A 19,158-nucleotide genomic window follows, 5' to 3' on the forward strand; every position below is an offset into this window, starting at 1 on the left:
GCATTTTGAAAGACCGATGGAAACTATTGCTATGAGGAAGAGATTATGATTTAAAGGTTGCAAGTCTGTAGGCAAATGCCTGCAGTTCTGTGAGCAACGTTATTTATAGGTTGTGTGCTACCACTGTGAAAGTTGGGAGGCAACATGTGCCTTTCCTGTGGTTGTATGCTTGCTTCTGGATGTAAGTATGTAGTATGCAGTACTTGTATGCTCTTGTGTTTCCAAGGATGCAGCAAGTGTGGGGCTTATCCAGCCACAGAAGCCAGAGCAGACCTTTTTCCCCTGCTCTTCACCACTGTGCCTGGAATGCTGCTTAGAGTAACTAGCTAATGTAATTTAAAGAATTACTTAAAATACCATGCCTAGCAGCCACCAGTGAAGGGGAGTAGCAGCAGAATCAAGCATCCTTAAAAAATCCAAATGGGTGAGTAAATCTGACAGTTGTAGAGTTTGGCTGGTTAGGGGACATTTAAGTAAAATGTTTCCATTGGGACTGACAGGAAGGGTAATGTTTCAGTGGGAGATGATATTTCTTGTATTTATCCTCTTTTGATGAATTCAAGGACTTTGTCTTTTTAATTTGACAAACTCATTAGTATTACTATTTGGGTGAAAGGATTTTTTAAAATTATTTTTTAACCTGAAAACCATAGAGAAAATATATCACATTTAAAAATGAAATAGCTAAAGGTTGATTTAATTCTTATTGTTAATTTTCAGGTCTTTTAAGATAAAGTTGCATTTTGCATGAGCATATTGGACAACATTGTTTCAGTTCAGATGATCCCTCCTTTACTCAGGCCTGCCTTAGCAAGTGGAATTTCCTTTTCAAGAAGGTTGATAAGGAGTGACCAGCCATAGCTATTAGCTGCTAGCTGAAATTGAGTTGCTACTGAATAAGGGAGAAACGTGATGAGTGTCAATGCATTGAAAGAAATATATATAGTTCCTAATGTCACGGGCAGCAGTAAGTAGCATTAGAATGTCTATCTAGGCACATTAGATGCTTGTGGCATATGATCTATCTATTCTGTACTGAGACTTCAGTTTTTCTGCTTTTCTGAAAATGTTCTCATATGTTTAGTTGCAACAAGTAACAGTCACTATTTTTGAAGTGCGGAATGATGACTAAGTACTCTGTGAAGCTTTGGGACATAGTTTAAATTGTCTTTTTTATCTAGAGTCCCACTAGTTATGATGGCACTACCCAAGTAGTGAAGAATTTTATTATAGATATGAGTTCTGTAGTGGGAAGAGAGAAATACCTTTCGCTTTATGTGCTTACTGTGTTTATTATCTGTAAGGGAAAGTGGTTTATTTTTTGCATGACAGATTTCATTTTTCTTTTAATAATTTGTGATATAATATTCCAGTATGGTTTATGATTTGGCAAAGTGTTATATGTTGTATAGCAATTTTCAATCTAGCACTAATACATAAAAGAAATATAAAAAATTACACAATTTCACTGTCACAAGCTGGATTGGAAGGGTCTTACTGAGGCTGATTCCTATTGCTACAATGACTCATCAGCTTTCAGGAGAGCATGACTGAATTGAATGCAGCCCACCATCTCAGCATGGGGTCTAATTTTGAGAACAAACAGCACATTCGTTGGAAAGCATATTTAAAAAACAGTACAGCTCTCAAAATGAGAATAGCTTTGTGAGAAGGTTGTTTTATGATCTGCTACTGCATCTATTGGACTTTCTCAGTGGTATGTACTGTACATGTTCTCTCTAAGTTGTTTAAGCACTCCTTTTTTTGTTTTTTCTTTTTTTTTTTCATTTTCCACACACTATGTAGTTGTAAACACTTTCTAGTCTTGATGACTTTCCTCGTTTGGTCATATTCCAGCCCCCCCCCCCCCCCCAACTCTGTTACCCAATTGTTATTCTACAGCAGCCTTGGGGCCATTAGCAAAGTTCATTCTTATGAAAATGCTTGGGATGCTTCCTTCTGTGAGTAACTGGGGGTGTCTTTATTTCTACTGTGTTTGCTTGTTCTTCTTCCTCTTTATGTCATTTGGTCAATTAGAACAGATTTTTGCATATTCAGTGTGCCATTCATGAAAAAGAAGCTTCTGGGATTTCAGAGAGGTCAGTCGTGTATGCTTTCCTAGAGATCCACAGTGCTTGCTTCCCTTACCCAGCTAATGCAATCACAATTGATTTATTAGGATTAAGACACCTAATGTCAAGACAACTGGTTGAGGTTATCCAATTTAGTGCAGAACATGTTCTATACATGTAATGTGTCTGAAATACATTTTTATGTGTGAAAGCTCATCTTTCAGTATTGCAAATACTGGTTCTCTTGAATTTGGCCATACAGATAATAACTTTACTAAATTATGTAAGAAAGGAGTACAAATTGTTTTTATTCATCTCACCTTGGAAAATGCTTTAGATAAAGTTGGGGTTAAAGAAAGTGTCCAACAAAAATTAATGGCTGCTTCTCAGTTATCATTGACGTATGAGAAGTTTAACAGTGACTTAAATGGAAGGAACCTGGTCTGTTCAATATAAGGAACATTTACTTTTATCAATAGAAAGGAGTATCACCTCCTGTCTATTAGAATTAGCCCTTGCTTAAAAGGATTATTTCTTATGCCTGCCTTGTTATAGGAAGATAGTAAGAGTTTATTTTTTGCTTTTTAAAAAGCGTGTGAGTCGAAGCAAGAATTTTAAAGGAACTTAATTTTGATTAATTTGCTTATAGTACTGTATGATGGTAAAGATACATAGTTTGGATATATGCTGTTTGTGAGCATGTGTGATAAATAAACTGTCATGATTTTACATTTAAGAAGTTTATTTTTTTTACATTTAGGATCAGTGTGAATAATTTTAAAATATTGTATATCAACTTTTACTTGCTTTTTCCAGAATGGCTAGTTTTAAAGTGATAATCTGGAAACCGTAACTGAGTTTTTTCTAAAAAGTCCATATGTGGTTTTTAAGAAAATGAGGAGCTTGTTCTCTTTATTATTAGTTCAGGCTTATACTTGAGAAAAATAAAATTGAATAATTTGTTAAAAATTAATTTATAAACTTTCTATTTTTTATCAGACTGCATTCATTGCTTTTTCAATTAATAAAGCTAAAGTAAGGTAGAGAGAATGAGGATTATGAATATCTTTAATGTTGCTAGGAGGCATTTACAGTGTCATTCCTTTGAACTTGATGTCTGCAGGAGCCTTGAACCCTTTTTTCTTTGCAGGAAAGCTTTCCTGCTTAGTTTCAGTAGATTAAAATCCTGAATTTCTTTAATTCTTGGATTTATGTTGAGGCATTAGCAGAAATGAATCTATAGTCCTTTTATAACTGTATTAACTGAAAAATACCCCAGTTTAACATATAATACACTAATTTTAGGTATTTTTAAAAAAGATTTTGCATGTGAGCATTATTAAAATGAGATTTATGCTTTAGTTTTAACTATGGTTTTAGTTGACAAGTGTCTGTATGTGCAAGAGCATGCAGACACAAAGTACAGAATATAGAGTTTGCTGTCTCCAGAGTTTTTTTTACTACTTGGCAAGTGGTTTTGAAAGGGAAATCATAAAAATCTGTGGGTGCTGCAGTGAAACATGGTATTTTTAAGTCCATACTGAAAGACAAAATTTTCACTTTTGTTCTTGAATTTTAAGGTGCTTTTTATTAAAAATCAGTGATTAAAAATTGTAGGTATTGGGTTCTGCTCTGACAGGCAAGATCCGTTTATTACAGCTTCTGACACCCACTGAACTCAGAATGTGGTTCACTCAAAATTTCATCTCCTGTGAGTAGGAATATCTAGTTTATTCATCTGAGATGGGAATAGACTGCATATCCAGGTAGGCTTACAGAAACAAACAAATGAGCAAAGATTAAACTTAAGTTTCTCTTCTGTTTTCATTTCTCTCACCCTCCTGATATTAGTTTTATTTATAATCCAATAATATAAAGTTCTACATGTGAGTGGATTTTTATGCAGAAGGGCTAGAAGTATCATTTTCTGCTGTTTGGTGGAGGAAAAGCTATTTTATTATTGTCATCAATGGGTTTCTACTAATTTTTGAGGAAGCTGCGCAGCTGGGACTTGGGAGCCAAATCTCTTAGTCTAGTTAGTGTCAGTGGAGAACCAGATCTGTTGCTTCAAGTTTAGTCCTTTATCATTTCCACATTCCCCCTGTAAAAGAATCTGGAATAGTCTGTATGATTTGTGTACCAGAAAGTTTTCTAAAATGTCTGCATCTTTGCTTAGGGGCTAGGGAGTGCATAATAAAAAAATCAAATTAGAGTAACAAAGTACTTCTGCACATGCATCACATGTTGTTGTTGGCATTCAGAAGAATAAATGGACTCAAAACCAGAGTAGACAACTTTTGTGAAGAGTAGTGCATTTATCCCTGTTAAACACACCAGAGTTAAAGATGGAGTCTCTGGCTAGGAATCCTTCCAACACCAATTGGTAGAAGGTTGGAGGCCCCTCCATAGGAAGGCTCAAGGTCCATGTGCCTTGTTTCTTGTGCTAATAAATACACCAGCAAAACTGAGTGTGCCTCTCATATACTGTGACTTCCTGGAGTACCACTGGAGAAACTGTAGAATATGAATATGTGTTGGTGAAGGGAAGAACAGCACCATTTGGCCTTTGATGTTGACACTGGGGCACCCAGGTGAGTTCAAGTGTGTATCATCTTTATGTTACAAAATATCTAGGGTATGACCCTTCTTTTTGTTAAGTGTTTGTACAGTGCAAGGCACAAAAAGTCCTTGATCAGCTACTGAGTCTGTAGATGCTATTTTAGTAATAACAATCTTGTTATAATATGTAATTGGATGATAATTCAGTAATAGAAATCCTATACTTCCCTATTAACATTGTAACTCTGTCTCTCTGGCACTGCAGCTCTTCTGCTTCAGATTGTCCCTTAACTAGTCCCCTGTCCACCTATTAATCTGTATACAGAGATCTTGCAGTCACGTGAAGCGGGTGCAGACTCACATTTGTACTGTCTTTTTGTTGATATTGTCAGTTAAAATTATTTCTCTAATACAATCTAGTTAGAGACATGTAGGTACAAAAGACGTTCTGTGTTGCAAGGTCTCGAACACTGAAGATAAATCTTGTACTGCTTTCTGGAATACCTATTAATGCTTGTGTGGTCTGTGTTTTTTTAACCTGAATAGTCTGTGTTAAATATAGTGGAGTTTGCAGAGGGTAGAAAGACTGAAAGTTAAATATTGTCTCAATGTATATGAAATTTAGCATAATTTTATCTGACTTTATATTCTAAATAATCTTTGTTCATTTGCCTATTATAATTGCTAGGAGACTACTACTTTTCATTATCACAGGGCGTTTTACAATAATAAGCAAAGGTTTTTCCTGGACTGTGGATTTTATTTCTTTCTTCATTAGTGTGGGGGAACAGAGATGGAATTTCCAGAGGTTTGGCTTCCCCTTCCTGAGCATTCCAAAACCTCGGGCTGTTTGACATGTAATTAAGCTAGGCAAAAATCTGACATCAAAGTGTATGGAAGGTGATTCTTCTACCTGCAAGGCCACTGGAATAGACTGTTCTGTTTGGGGGCTGAATGGGAACAAAGAGTACCCTTTGATGGAAGGCAGAAGGGGAGAAAAGGGAGCTTGTAACATTTTTTTTTTGGTAAAATTTATTTGGAAGAGGCTTGTAATGTATGGTTTGTTTGTGCTTATTTGTTGAAAAACTGCAGATGTATTAAAGGTGTAACTGTTCAGTTGAAAAAATACTGCCTTGGAGAATGTTATTCTTTTAAACATAAAAAATCTGTTGAGAGAGATGATTCCTGAAGTGCAAAGTAATTGCAGCAGCGTCAGATTCATTTTTGAGTGAACAGTTTGAGAGTGCTACAATCTATCCCGGGCTTAATACATTCTTCATTACTTTAAATCTTTAATTTAAGCTTAATTGTTAAAGAGGTGTTAGCAGTTCTCAAATGTATTGTGAGCACCAGGAAGAAAGAACGAATGAGGGATTTTGGCCTATTCTGTATAGTCAGAATAGACAGTCATGGTGCCCTTTAATCTGTGGATGACGAATGTAATTAAAAAGATTTGTAGTCAAAGTTAAAAGTATGAGGGACTTCAAGGTTGAATGGGCAGGTAGAAAATGTATGAAAAGAATTGCAAAAGACTAGAACTGTTCAGAGATGAACTGAAAGGAGACTAAAGTAATGCAAAGAGTGGCAGAGAGTAAGGCAGTATTGGTTTCCATTATAAGTCGAACATAACATTCTGGTTTTAATACAAGAGGATTGAATTTAAGCTTTAATTCTCAATCTAAATAATTCTACACAAACGTATTGGGGAAAATGAAGCACAGAGGAGGTTGAGAGGATGTAATGGACTGCCTTCCTATTGAAGACTGTAGCCCGGTACGGGTTAAACCAGTGCTGTGAAATGCCTGAAGCTATTAACCTCTCTCTCTTCTGCTGGAGTTCCGTATGACTTAATGTGACATTGAGTAACATTGATTAGTAGCACGAAGGTTGACTACCATCCTCTAGTGGCAGTGGGGTTTCTCTTTGGCAGCAGTTTAGTTTAGGATACTTCATTCCCATGCAGGCAACACTTGTTGGGCAAAACTTGTCTTGCAAAACATAAGGTAATTGTATTGAATAGTGCTTGTATTGCATTATTTCCTTTGGTAAGAGATACATTTATTTTTAATAAATTAAAAGCAAAAAAAAGGTATTCCATTTGGTTAGTGTTTTGTTCAATCTTTGCTCTGGCAAAATCACTATTATGTTGCTTTATTCCAGTGGAAAATGACTACCTGGCATAATACTTGTGCAAGTAGCTTACCCAGAGCCAGTAATATTAGCCTTCTTGGTTTTTACCTGAGCAAATTGTGAATCTTGAATATCCACTCAGGAGTCTCTTATAGGAGAATCCTAGACTCAGTGGACTATGGAAAGCCCAGTGATAAAGTTAGCATAAAGCCCTTTAAACATAGTAAGTATAGCAGGAAGTTTAGAAATAGTGCTTTACGCTATATTTTTCCAGTGATGCTTCTGATCTTTGGTTTGCATTTTTCACTACTAGACTGGTTAATATTAAAGATTATATCATATATTTCTTTTTTTCTGTGGTGTTTTCCTGAATATCTTATCTTTCAAAATTATTTCTGTTAATGCCCAGAGATTCTTCTTTATATATCTTCTGGTGTGATTCATAAGGTCTGCCATGCATTTTTTAGTCTGTGTTTTATTAGTGCTTTAGTCACAGTCAGAAGACTAAAACTGAATTATAGCAAAACTAGAGCAACACCAAAAATTCAACCATTTCTGAATTTTGAACTTTCAAAACTCACCTACATGCTTTTCTATTAGCAAATTTTAAGCATGACAGTAAAGACTAATTGTTTTACTGCTTGTTTTTAAACTCAGTGGTTATTTCCTCCAGGAATCCTGCTAACAGGATTCTGTTTGCCTGAAAGAGGTGTCTGGTTTTACCAGCATCTGTCAGAGTAAATCAGAATTTCTATGGAAATTAGCTCGTTAGTATTAATTTTTGGCAATGTCTGACTGATTCATGAGCTGCCTTGCCATTTAAAAAAAAATAATCTCCTATTGAAAGAAAAACCTTCCATAAAATTACTAATGACTAATCCTTCAGTAAATCGAGGCTTCAAATAATGGCAGTAAACAAGCGGATACCCCTTGTCTTCTGACAGTCCCCACTCTTGCTGTAGCTAGGTGCTACAGGCTGCGATTCCATAGCATATACCAATGGAAATAGCCCTTTTGGACTCAATGTGCTTCCTCTGTGGATCATTACTAGTCAGTCTGAGTAATGCCTGCAACATTTTTACTTAAATTAATACTGTTTAAAATGTATAACTAAATTAATAGTAACTGAATCACAGTTCTTCACACCTCATACATTTCCAGTACTTGTTTTTTAGCAGAATATGTACAGTTAAGTTTCAAGAAAATGGTCTCTGTAGTTGGCTATAGTAGCAAACCTGGTTATTGCTGACATGGTTATTTTTCTTTCATTCTGGATATTTCTCCTGAGTATTTGTAGCAGTAATTTTCTAGTCATGCATTTTCCCCCTGATTACTTTCTCCTTTATCAAAATCAGAATTGTTTTTGTTCACAGTTGAAACACAAGCTTTTTAGAACCTTGGTGAGAAGTGCCCTTGATACTGCAGATAATTTTACTACTTCCATATTACTTATTTTGAAAAATTGTCTTTTTAATGAATTAACATAGTTTTCTTTGTTCTAAAGATAATATAAAACAGCAATAAGTGAAGTATCAGTCTTTTGTATTTTTTATAGGTGTTTCAAAGCTCTTTGCCTTCAGTGTAAGCACAGAAGATAACATTTGAAAAGCCTAATGCCATAATTAAATGAATTATAACAGGTCTGCTGAAGAATTGTATAAACGGACATTGATACAGAGCTTACTGTATGTAGGTGTGAGCAAAGTATTACAGAGTGTAGGAGAACTGCGTGATTTGCAGGTTTTCTGTTAATATTTAGTTACCATTTCTCATACTGTAGAAAAGCTGCTATGTTTATAATGCTTTCTAAAAAGTTTATCAGTGTTATCTCCTCATTTTTATCACTATAAGGGTATGTTTAACTATAGTAACTTAATACAAGATAGGCAAAATAAATTAGCAGTGTTGTACATAGTGCTTGAAATTTTTTTGGCTAGTTATTTTGTAGAAATAATATACAAATTGCTCATGTTGCTTGTTTATAAGCATCTGTTTCATTAGAAATTCTAATCATGTGGATGCAGATTTAATTCTGTATTGTAACTTCTTTTTAAGTAAGTGGCTATGAATATTCCAGTGGTTTTGAATAGCAATAATATACTAAATATACAGGCAGATTTAGTATTTGCTTTGCATAGTAATTCCAATTGATAAATGGTGGTTTACGTGTTGTGTTTATTAGAACTTTAACTGCTAATCTCATATGGAAATGTTGCAAATGTAGGGCAAAATTCAGCAAGAGGGCCTGGGATTCCAGAGTGAACTTGTACATTCCTTCAGGGCATTTTTGCAAGGGAGGTTGTTGTGTTTTGAAGGTAGTTGATAAGAGACCTGCACCACCAACCCCAGACCTGCACCACCAACCACCATCATGCATTAGTCTATAGAAGGTATTTGGGTGAACATACTCCTGTACCACTCCGTACCACCATTTATCCAAGTGAGATTTTTGACCATTTGCAGGATACATTATAAATCAGGATGTCACTACCAGACAATCAGATTTGAACATTCCTTGCATAAAGTAGCTTGCCTATATCCCTTAGGAATACATCACTTAACTGTGTTTATGTGACAGTGTTGATATGGCTGGTTTTACATGAAAGTTAGGGTAACATGTTGTTTATGTCATCATGAATTCAAAAAGTAGGTGGTTGTGCTTTATGTATACTGAGGTTATCTTCTCTGGACAAATCACTCAGAATAATTGAAAGATGTAGTTTTATCATATATGCTATTAATTAAATCAGGAAACAGGATTTTTTTCATCAGAGTTGGACTTTGCTACTACCTCAGGTTTTTTCAGTGTTGTCTTCTCTGAGGTGCTGACAACAGATTAACATAAAACAGAGCTCTGTTGAGCCTAATTATGTTATAGCTCATTGTTTTGGGGACCTATAAAACTGTTCACTCCCTTTTTATGAGGCTGTAGTCACAACGAAAGGCCATAAACAGTGCAATTTCTCTTTCCTACGGGACTGGAGATTTCATTAGTTGACTCTAATAAAGGCCTGATCCAGCTGCATTTACACCTGGGAATGAATGCTTCTTTATCAGGTCTTAATCCTTAGTAGGTCAAGCAGGAAGGAATGACAGCAGGATAGCTTTTGATCAGCCATAAATGTCTGAAAGCTTAATTTCTTTTAAAATTATTTGCTATTCAAATGTTGACTGAAGACATGCTTTCTTGTACTTCAGAGGAAAGATTATAAATATTAGGGCATTATTAAAAACCAAAACAAAACTAAGATCTTTCTATACTTTCAAGCAGTCACTGCTGAAACAAGATTTTCTCATCAGCTAAGGGGATTATTCATATTACTATTTTTTTAAATCCTCAGAGACTCTGGGGAGGACTATTATTTAGCATGTTCAGCCGTTAGAAATAATGTGGAAAATGATGCTCTACCTTTATTTAAGTCTATACTGCTTGTGAATTTAAAAATTATACATTCCTGATAAATATGTTTCTGTAGTGTAGGTGCTCCTCTGAGACTTGTTTGGGTTATTTTTCTGTTTTTGTTTGCTTGTATGATATACAAATATTAAAATGATGGGAATTTTCTAGCAATTTAGTTGGGAAATGTCCTGTAAGATTTAGAGCTGGTTCTTTTCTATTTATATTTTTGTATTATTTTAGTATTATTTTCTTTCTTTTGCATACCATAACGTGATGGATAGATTACAGTTGTTTGACATGAATGCACTCCACTGTCTGTTTCTGTGTGCTGGTGCTGGTAACTTGTGTGTTACTCTGCTTTACCACAGGATGTGAGCGGGGACAGTTTCGCTGTGGAAATGGTCGCTGTATTCCTGCAGACTGGAGGTGTGATGGGGCTAGAGACTGCTCAGATGATACAGATGAAGCTGGTTGTCGTAAGTGAAACAACTACAGAGCAACTTTTTTGTAATATGAGAAATACCGAGATCCCAATGTGCTCGACTGTACCTGTGGTACAAGAACGAATACTGGAGGGCGAGAAAACTCCTAGTTCTCTTGAGATGACTGCAGAAACTGCTTAAGACTCGTATTCCTTGAGTCCGTTGGCTTTGGGTATTCAGAAAATCAAGTAGTGCTCAACTTCTAACATGACTTAGCCTTCTCTTAAAAATCTGAGCATCCAATAATGCCATTTCATTTGATGACTAATGTTCTAAGTACATGTAGAAATGTATTGTGTTTTGTTATTGCAGTAATCCTGAATATTGGATATACATACAGCTACCACAAGCATCCCAAATCTTTGGATCTTTCGGGCCCTAGAAAACAAGCTGTACCTACTGCACCTTAAGTAGAGTCTTGGTTAGTTGTCTTAGAGTTGGTCTTGTTATCCTCAGTGCCAGCATCTCAAGGACAACAATTGCATTCAGATGGACTGTAATAACAATGCACAAAGATTCTCTCAAGCTGAATGTTAAAAAGTTGTGGAAATGAAGAAATTCCCTCCAGTTTGTTTTCTGGAACTCGCCTGCGTTTTATCTTCTCAGTTCTAGTGTTCTCTGAGGTCTTGTGGGCTGGTGCAGTTATCAGCCCACTTATAGGTTAGGCTAGTTTTTGCCCCTCAGCTGATGAGGAGTGAGAAAGACTAGTTTATGTTGGTTCTTTTCACACTGGATTGTTTCTTTGCTGCTTGACCCATATAATAATTGGAGGTCATTCACACAGCTTGGCAGTCTGATTTGTTGCTTAGCACTTTAGTTAGCTCCAAAAAAACAGTGCAGTTCTGGATGAAAAATGCCTTAAACTGGCAAAACAAAATGATGATGTCCTATAGCTTGCTATTTCAGCTTAGTTCTGAACTGCAACTGGAAAGAAGTAGTTGGGCTTTGAACAAGGGGTGGGTAAAATTTACGTTGACTTTGTGAAAGATACGCCCCCCCCCCACCCCCCCCGACACTTACTTATAAGCATGAAGTTGAGTTGTTCTTATTTTCATACATGTGATGAATTAGGAAGATGAAAATGAAACTTTTCAGGTTTTTTCAGTTAACTGTGCTTTTAAAAATGTTATGTTAGTGTGCCATAGGTAGTGGGGCACATAAGTGTTTAGGAAGATAGTTTTAAACTGTTTAAAACTGGCCTAAGGTTAAAACTGTATTACAAAATTATTCTTTGGTTCTCAAAACAGGAGTCGAAAAAAAGTATGCATGAAGTGCATTGCCTGTAGTATGTGATCAATTTTTATCCCTGTAATTACTTTACCTCTAATGTAATTTTGTACTTCTCAACTCTAAATCTACAAAGTGATTTAATTTTCTCCCTTGATGCATCCCATGAGCACAAAAAATGGTTTCTATTTGACTTCACAGTACTGCAAAAACATGATCCTGAGAAAAAAGATGGTTAAGACCAGAGTCCTATCTACTGGATTGTGTTGGGCTAGTGATTCTTCCCAGGAGTATTAAGTAGGGATGGAGTAAGCTATAACACAGTTTCAAACATTTATTTTGATCTTTCTCTCTAATGGCTCCCTGTTCTTTGGCTACTTGAAAAGTTCAGAGCTGGCACAACAATAGTCAGATTGTTCTGACGTGACCCTCACTTTTGCCTCATGAATTCACAGAGAAGAGTCATGACCTTGTTTTGAAAGACCTTCTTCCTACCAGGGATAGAACACCTGAGGTGGAGTAAGAGCAATTGAACAGACCCCTGTGAGACTAGGGAAGCTAGCATGACTCCATATATAAGTGAAAAAAACCAGAGGCTCTGCCAGAGGGCAGTTCAGAGCCTTAAGCTTTTGCTGTGACCTGCCTTGTAGAGGAGCCTGTGTCTCCAGGGGAGGATACAAACCTCAAAATTCATACACAGGAGTTCACTAAACTAAATTTTGCCTTTCAGCATCCTTTTGCTGGCCCACTTTCCCCTTCCTCCTCTGTTCATTTTCTTTAGTTTGTCAAATGCTTCATATGTTTAGGGGAAGTTACAGTCAATTGACACTTGAACCTTAAGTATTCTTTTCCCTTACTTAATTGTTTTCTTTGAAAGTGCTTTCCCAGATGTCTGTGAAATGAGAATTTTTTTCATTGCTTACACTAGCACAACCTACCTGTGAGGGAAATCAGTTTCAGTGCCAGACTGATGGCGAATGTATCCCACAATCATGGGTTTGTGATGATGAGGAAGACTGTGAAGATGGCTCAGATGAGCATCAACAATGTCGTAAGTATTTAAGTTCTAATTTTTTACCAGCTTTGTGAAATAAGGTAATTCACTAGCAGCATATTGAGAACATGCAGAAACAAACCTGCTGTAAGTACAGCTTTTACCTGAAGAGTCCCTCTAAAGTAGTTTCTAGAAATGAAATAATCTGAAATCTGAAATAATAGATAAAATACAGAAAGACAACTCCAGGTCTTGAAATCTGAAAATTACTGATGTTTCAGTTGATTAAAAAGAGGAAAAAAGGGAGAAAAATATGAAGTGCATATTAGTTTTATAGTTGATACAAAATTTAGTTGTTCCAAAAATGGTGAAATATACATAATACTCTCATGTCCAAACACTGTCTCAGTCACAGAAAAAGCTGCTTTATTCATTGCATAACAAAATTCACACTGGCATCTCAGAACTATTAAAAAAAAAAAAGTTAATTTCTTTCTATAAAATTTTGAAATTTGTATGTATATAAAAAAAGGTTTATCAGTCAGTTGAAGTAAACATTGCTAAAGATCCTTGTTCCATCTTCAGTGAGGCTATTTAGTGGCATTATTATTTAAAATGACCAGAGCCGTTCTTTCTCATATTCAGATAGGAGAAATACCAGAAGTCCTGATATGGGGTGCAAGTCTAGTCTTTCATTATCATTTGGACAGCTTAAATTTAGGACATAATTTCTATTAGTATTTCACTTTTATATGCTAAACAGTGCACTAATCATGTTTGAGTTGCTGTTTTAAAGTGTTTAAGGTTCTCTGTATATTTTAGAGCAAAGGAATCATTTAGCAGCCTAACTACCATTAGCCATAGGCTCTTTCTTTTTTCAGTATTGATAGCAAGATAAATACAGATAATAATAAAATACGTTACTCTGATTTTCGAATTTGTGACTAAGCAGTTTAAGGGCTACATACAGTTGAGTATGTGCTGAAGTGAAGAACAGTGAACAGAGGTGATTATAGCACCAAATTACATTCTCTGCGTTATTGCATAAGACAGGAAGAAAAAGTGTAGTGTTCTAAAGAACCAATTTCCTGCTACTTCTAGTATTAGAAGTTACTTTAAGTGATGAGGATAAAATTAATTCATTTTCCTTTTGATGCTGTGTATAATTTTTGGATACATTCTTTAAACTGAACAGCTCTGGAACGACTCACTAACCCCCTTGATTCCGGGGAGGTTCACAGATTTAAGTTTTGGAAGGATTTTGCTCACAGGCTTGGTTTGTGCTTTTATATCTTGATACTTGTTCCCACTGAGGATGGAAAAATTGGAGTGAAGGTTAACTGCCTTTTCCTCCTCTCTTCCTCTGAGAAGGTGTCAGCACAACTGCTGGTTATGTTTTAACTAAGGAATCTATAGATACAAAATGCAAAATAAGCAACAGCTCTGAGCTGATTTTTGCACCGGGTCACTGTAACGTTGTTCTCCATGTAGGCATTAATCATGAATGTTAGTAACTATACAGTGGCACTGTGCTGCTGCTGTTTTTGACCCATCTGCTGGTATTTGTCCTTATTCTTCAAAAGGGACTTTTTTATCTCTGTGCTTGGGAATCCTGGAGGAGCTTTTCCTTCCTGAAATGTTAAAAACTTTTCCTGAGAAAAATGGCTGACAGCTCTTGAAGTCATACATGCAGAATTGAAACAAATTTGTTTTACTTTACTGTCTTGCTTTTGTTTTTCCTCATAACACTAGTATTCCACTAGCTGATCTTACTTGGGGAACACTGCTGACAGAAGAAGGAATAGAGAGGCCCTGTAAAGCAGTAGACCAGATACCAGTGTATAGACTGGGATGGTGTTGAGATATAGCATGAGTTTGAAATAAACAAATGTGCAGGTGGCAGAAGGGAGGAAAAATTAGCAGTAATTTCACCCTTCAGCTATATCTTCACAGATTCAATTAATTTGCCTAAGAAGAACAGAGAGTTTAATTTAGCTGTAGTGGAATCAAAATGGAATTGCACAGTTTTATGTGGTTGCTTTTCAGTGATGCAGCTGTCATGAGAAGAGACATAATCATTCTTGATCTTCTATTAGTTATGAATGTAAAAATATTCCTGACTGTTGAGGCCCTGGCTGTATCAGAAAGCAGTGCCTTACCTCCAGCTCTCCTGTGTTTACATTGTGGCATTCTAGTTGACCAAATAACTTGGTTACTGACAGATTTTGACCCAGTAAACAAAACAATAGAGAAAACTTTAAAACAGTGAGAATTGGTAATTTAATCTTTTAGACAGAACAATTATAAGGAGGTAATTTTTAACCTCTAGAGGTCAACCCCTTCAGTGCAGAAAAGCAGTGATCTTGCAGGCTACAGAAGGCCTCATAGAGCTATGTTATCTGCCATATGCTTGTCAAGTGTTCTTTAATCTCCTTGAGTACACAAAGGTACAGTGGGAGAAAGTCTTATGCTAATATTTGTGAGAAGGATGGAGTAGTTAAAAGGGAAGAGGGGAAAATACTCATCTGCATAAAAAATCTTGGTTGATGGAAAAGACTGATAGAGTGCCTGTTTCTTGCAGCGGGAAGGACATGCTCAAGTCAGCAGTTCACATGTTCAAATGGACAGTGTATCCCAAATGCATACTTCTGTGATCGAGTAAAGGACTGCACTGATGGAACGGATGAAAGAGTCTGCCGTGAGTCTTAACTCTTAGCACTAGATCTGGTTTCATCTCATCCCTCTGTGGCATTTTAATAAATGTGTAAGATTAAAGGGCTTGTTGATGGACAGGATGACCACAATATGCTTCTTGTTACAGGAGTTTCATTTCAGATTCTTTTGTGTATTAGAGCTGATGTTCTGATACAGATCCATTATTGCAGAACTCAAATGCAAACTGCTACCATAGGATCAGGGCTTCTTGTTTGTCATTGTCTGAAAGATAATTAATACTGCATTGGAAAAAAGCAACCATGTTTAAACGGCTTAAAGTCTTGGGAGACTCAGAGCTAACTTTACCAATTTTTTTCATAATCTTTTTGCATACTCCTTATGAAATCAGTGGTAACTATAACCTGTATAGAAAAGCAAAATTTGATCCCAAATCACTTCTTTGAGGGACTTTGACCTTTTCAAAAGCATTTGTATTCTAGACTGCAGTTTCCTGTGCAGATGAAACGGTATTGGGTCATATTGTATTCAGGTAAGCTGTTTATATTATGCCAACAAAATGCAGATGAACAAGTAGTTTTTTTCAGTCTAACTTCCCCAGAGTTGAGGCTGCCTGACTGTCCAGTGACAGCCTCCGTAGGTCCTGGCTTAGGTTGAATACTGATGGAAAGGACAGCTGGCCACAGAATAGAGGCCACGTTTTTCAGCGATGTTTTTCCCTAATACCTAGACAACAGTGTGTAACAGCATGTCTGTTCATTGTTAGTGTTAAGGAAAACCTTACGCATTATGAGTGGCTTATAACATATGAGCTGCTACTCCAGCTGTTAGAACTTAGTGTGCCTTTGGAAAAAGGTATAATTGTAAACTTTGTTCAGAACCAGACCCAGGGCAGGAGGTGAGGGAAGAGGCTAGGATGCTAAGGAATGAATAAAGAAGCAAGAAATAGAATGTTGTTAATGGGCTGTGCTTAGAGGAAAAAAGGACACATGCACATGCTGTGTAAAGGAAAACCAGCATATTACATGGTCAGCCAACTGCTAGTGTGTTTTATCCCCGACTCATAAGTGGCTAAAATGTACACTCTGTAGAATGAAAGGGGATTCAGAACTACATGGTACTCTGGAATAAAACGTTGCTGAGACAGCCAGCTTGGAACTTTTCCATGTGATGGACCCACAGCCGATTCTGAAGTCACCAACACAAATGGCTAAAAGCCAAGATCCAAAGTACCTCATATCATTGCTGGAAGAATATCTTCTGTAGCTTGGCATTTTTTCTCTTAAAGTTTAGAGGAAGAAAAGAGATTGGTAACTTAATTTAGGAAATCTATGACATTAAAAAAAAATCCTAAGGAAAAGTTATTTGTTTAAAAAATGCATTATCTGTGAATTTAAAAAGAGGAACTGCTCAGCACCTCTGAGAAATCTGTGAGTAGTCGTTGAATACAGTGTGGAACAGCCAGAGGAAATGGTGTGATTGTTATAATGCAGTAAATCTGTGGCAGACTGAGAGTAGAGTCCTAAAGACAATACTCACAATTTTTTCTTCAGACTAGAAGCTGCCGTGATGTTTGAAAATTGAGGTGCACATTTTATTTCATGGTTAACATTCTCAACTAAGTATATTTAAAAGGCAGTTTGGAAAGAGGCCTCTAGTATGATACCTTAACAGTAGCACTCTACTGCTCTGTGGGAAAGCCAGTCATTGCTGCATTAGCCAGTAGGCCCCATGACTGTTGTGAAGGCAGTATATTTAGCCCTGGGGAGAGGGACTGCCTCCTATCATTCAACAGCCTCTACTCTGTTTTATTAGAATATGTGTTGACAGTACCTCTAAGACAGAAGAATGACTGTGACTTGGAACATTGAAAGTAGGAGTGTTGGACTACGTTAAAGAAATGTGACGGTGCTGAAGACAAGAGAATCAAGAAGAATGTAATGACAAACCCTTCCAGAAAGGCTGATTAATTTTATTACCCCTCTGTCTTTGTAAGGCCTGGAACTTTAAACAGAAGCCATAAGATAAAATTAATAATTTGGCGATTTTATGATTAACTATACAGTAAGGATTAGTGTAAGTGTTAGATTTTACTGTTTTGAAGCAGATTCTAACACTTGCTTTGAATATTATTTTTTTCCCACTGTTTCATCCATTTCCTTTTCCACACTATCTGATATAAACAAATATAAGAGGAATATCACTATTTTGGCCTTTTCCTTTGTCATTATTTTTCTCTTATTTAATTTACACTAAAAGGTTTCATAAATAAAAATGAAACATCCATGAACAATGAAAGAAAAAATGCTATTTAGAATTGATTCTGTTATTTCATAGCAAACTTATCATGTCTGTTTACTTACGCTTTGCACTCACTGATCTGTCTGGAAGCAGATTTAGATTGTAAAGAAGATAAAGTTGCTGATAAGTTATATTATTTAAGAAACTAGTCAAATGCAAAATGTCACCAATATGAGGTAACTCAGCAATTAAACATTAAAAAAATACAACAAAGGAATTCAAAGCCTTAGTCCATTTTACTGCTAATGGGATTAACACCAAGGGAAAACTACCCATGCAGAGGCTAAGATAAACATCAGAACAATGTTTCAGCTACAGGTCATGTAATTAGTGCATTGAAGCTGCTTTAATTTCATAAAATTGTGGTGTTTTATTTTCTTTAAATGTATATATCAGTTTGGGGTTTTTCCAGCTTTTTTAGTCAGCAGCTAGCAAATACTTTCATTTTAGAACTTCAGAAATGTAGAATGAAATGGCAGACTATGTGGGGTAGTGAATACTTTTTGGGAGTAAGCAGCCAATGCTGGTATCATTTTTCTGTGTCACATACTTTATTTCTTTCAGTTAAAGGTAGAATTCTCTCTCCTGCCTCAGCTTCATAGTTAAAAAATGAAAATCCCAGTATGTCCACTTTCCTTTGCTGTGTGACTGACAGAATAACCTTCTTGGATACAGCTCTGGCAGCTAAGCAGTGCACTGAGGCCATGAGGGAGAAAGGGGAAGTATTTTAAAGATGTGTTGTTTGAGGCTGATGGGCTAAGTGCAGGCCCAGAAACTCTGGATTTTTGGTTCTAATTTAAATGTTGAGTTGCTGCCATGGGTCAACTGCCTAACCTGTTAATTCCTGCCTCTTATTTGCTACGCTAAATAGCTGTTGTGGTCAGGAAGTGGGCAGCCAAGTCTGGGATGAATTTGTAGAGATCAGGGTGAAAGTGAACAAAGATCAAGAACTGAAGAGATCATAAGGGATGTAGTCCAAGAAGGGAGAAGGCGCCATGATCAGAGGCTAGTGTTCTTGATGTTGGACAAATTACATGTAACAGCTACAGCACAAGGCAGAAGCTCAGGCTGAAGGAAATATCTCCACCAGGGAGAATTTGGGACAGGGAAGAAGCAAAACTGGAGCAAGGTAAGGAAGGCAGCCAAAGACGAGAGTGGTGGGCATCAAAATCAGGAACTAAGGCCAGGAATGAGGGTCTGGTCAGTCTGCCAGCTCTCAAGGCATCTCTGCGATGAACACCATCTGACATCATGTAGCTCATAGGACTCTTGGGCTTGGGGTAAGTCCTCCTCCTGGTGTCTCTGATAGGCTATGAGCTG

At 36.5% G+C, this 19,158-nt stretch overlaps 1 protein-coding gene across 5 annotated transcripts in view; it reads left to right on the forward strand.

Moving 5' to 3' along the window:
- Window positions 1–19,158, forward strand: part of LRP2 (LDL receptor related protein 2) — a 134,374-nt gene that overhangs the window by 8,809 nt on the left and 106,407 nt on the right. For all 5 annotated transcript variants that reach the window (XM_049806542.1, XM_049806551.1, XM_049806569.1 and 2 more), the window contains exons 2-4: window positions 10,530–10,637; window positions 12,799–12,921; window positions 15,446–15,562. In XM_049806542.1, the coding sequence (XP_049662499.1) occupies window positions 10,530–10,637; window positions 12,799–12,921; window positions 15,446–15,562 (348 nt within the window). The remainder of the gene's footprint in view (window positions 1–10,529; window positions 10,638–12,798; window positions 12,922–15,445; window positions 15,563–19,158) is intronic.

The sequence above is a fragment of the Accipiter gentilis genome, chromosome 1 (genome assembly GCF_929443795.1).
Source record: "Accipiter gentilis chromosome 1, bAccGen1.1, whole genome shotgun sequence".
In the NCBI taxonomy this organism is placed as follows: domain Eukaryota; kingdom Metazoa; phylum Chordata; class Aves; order Accipitriformes; family Accipitridae; genus Astur; species Astur gentilis.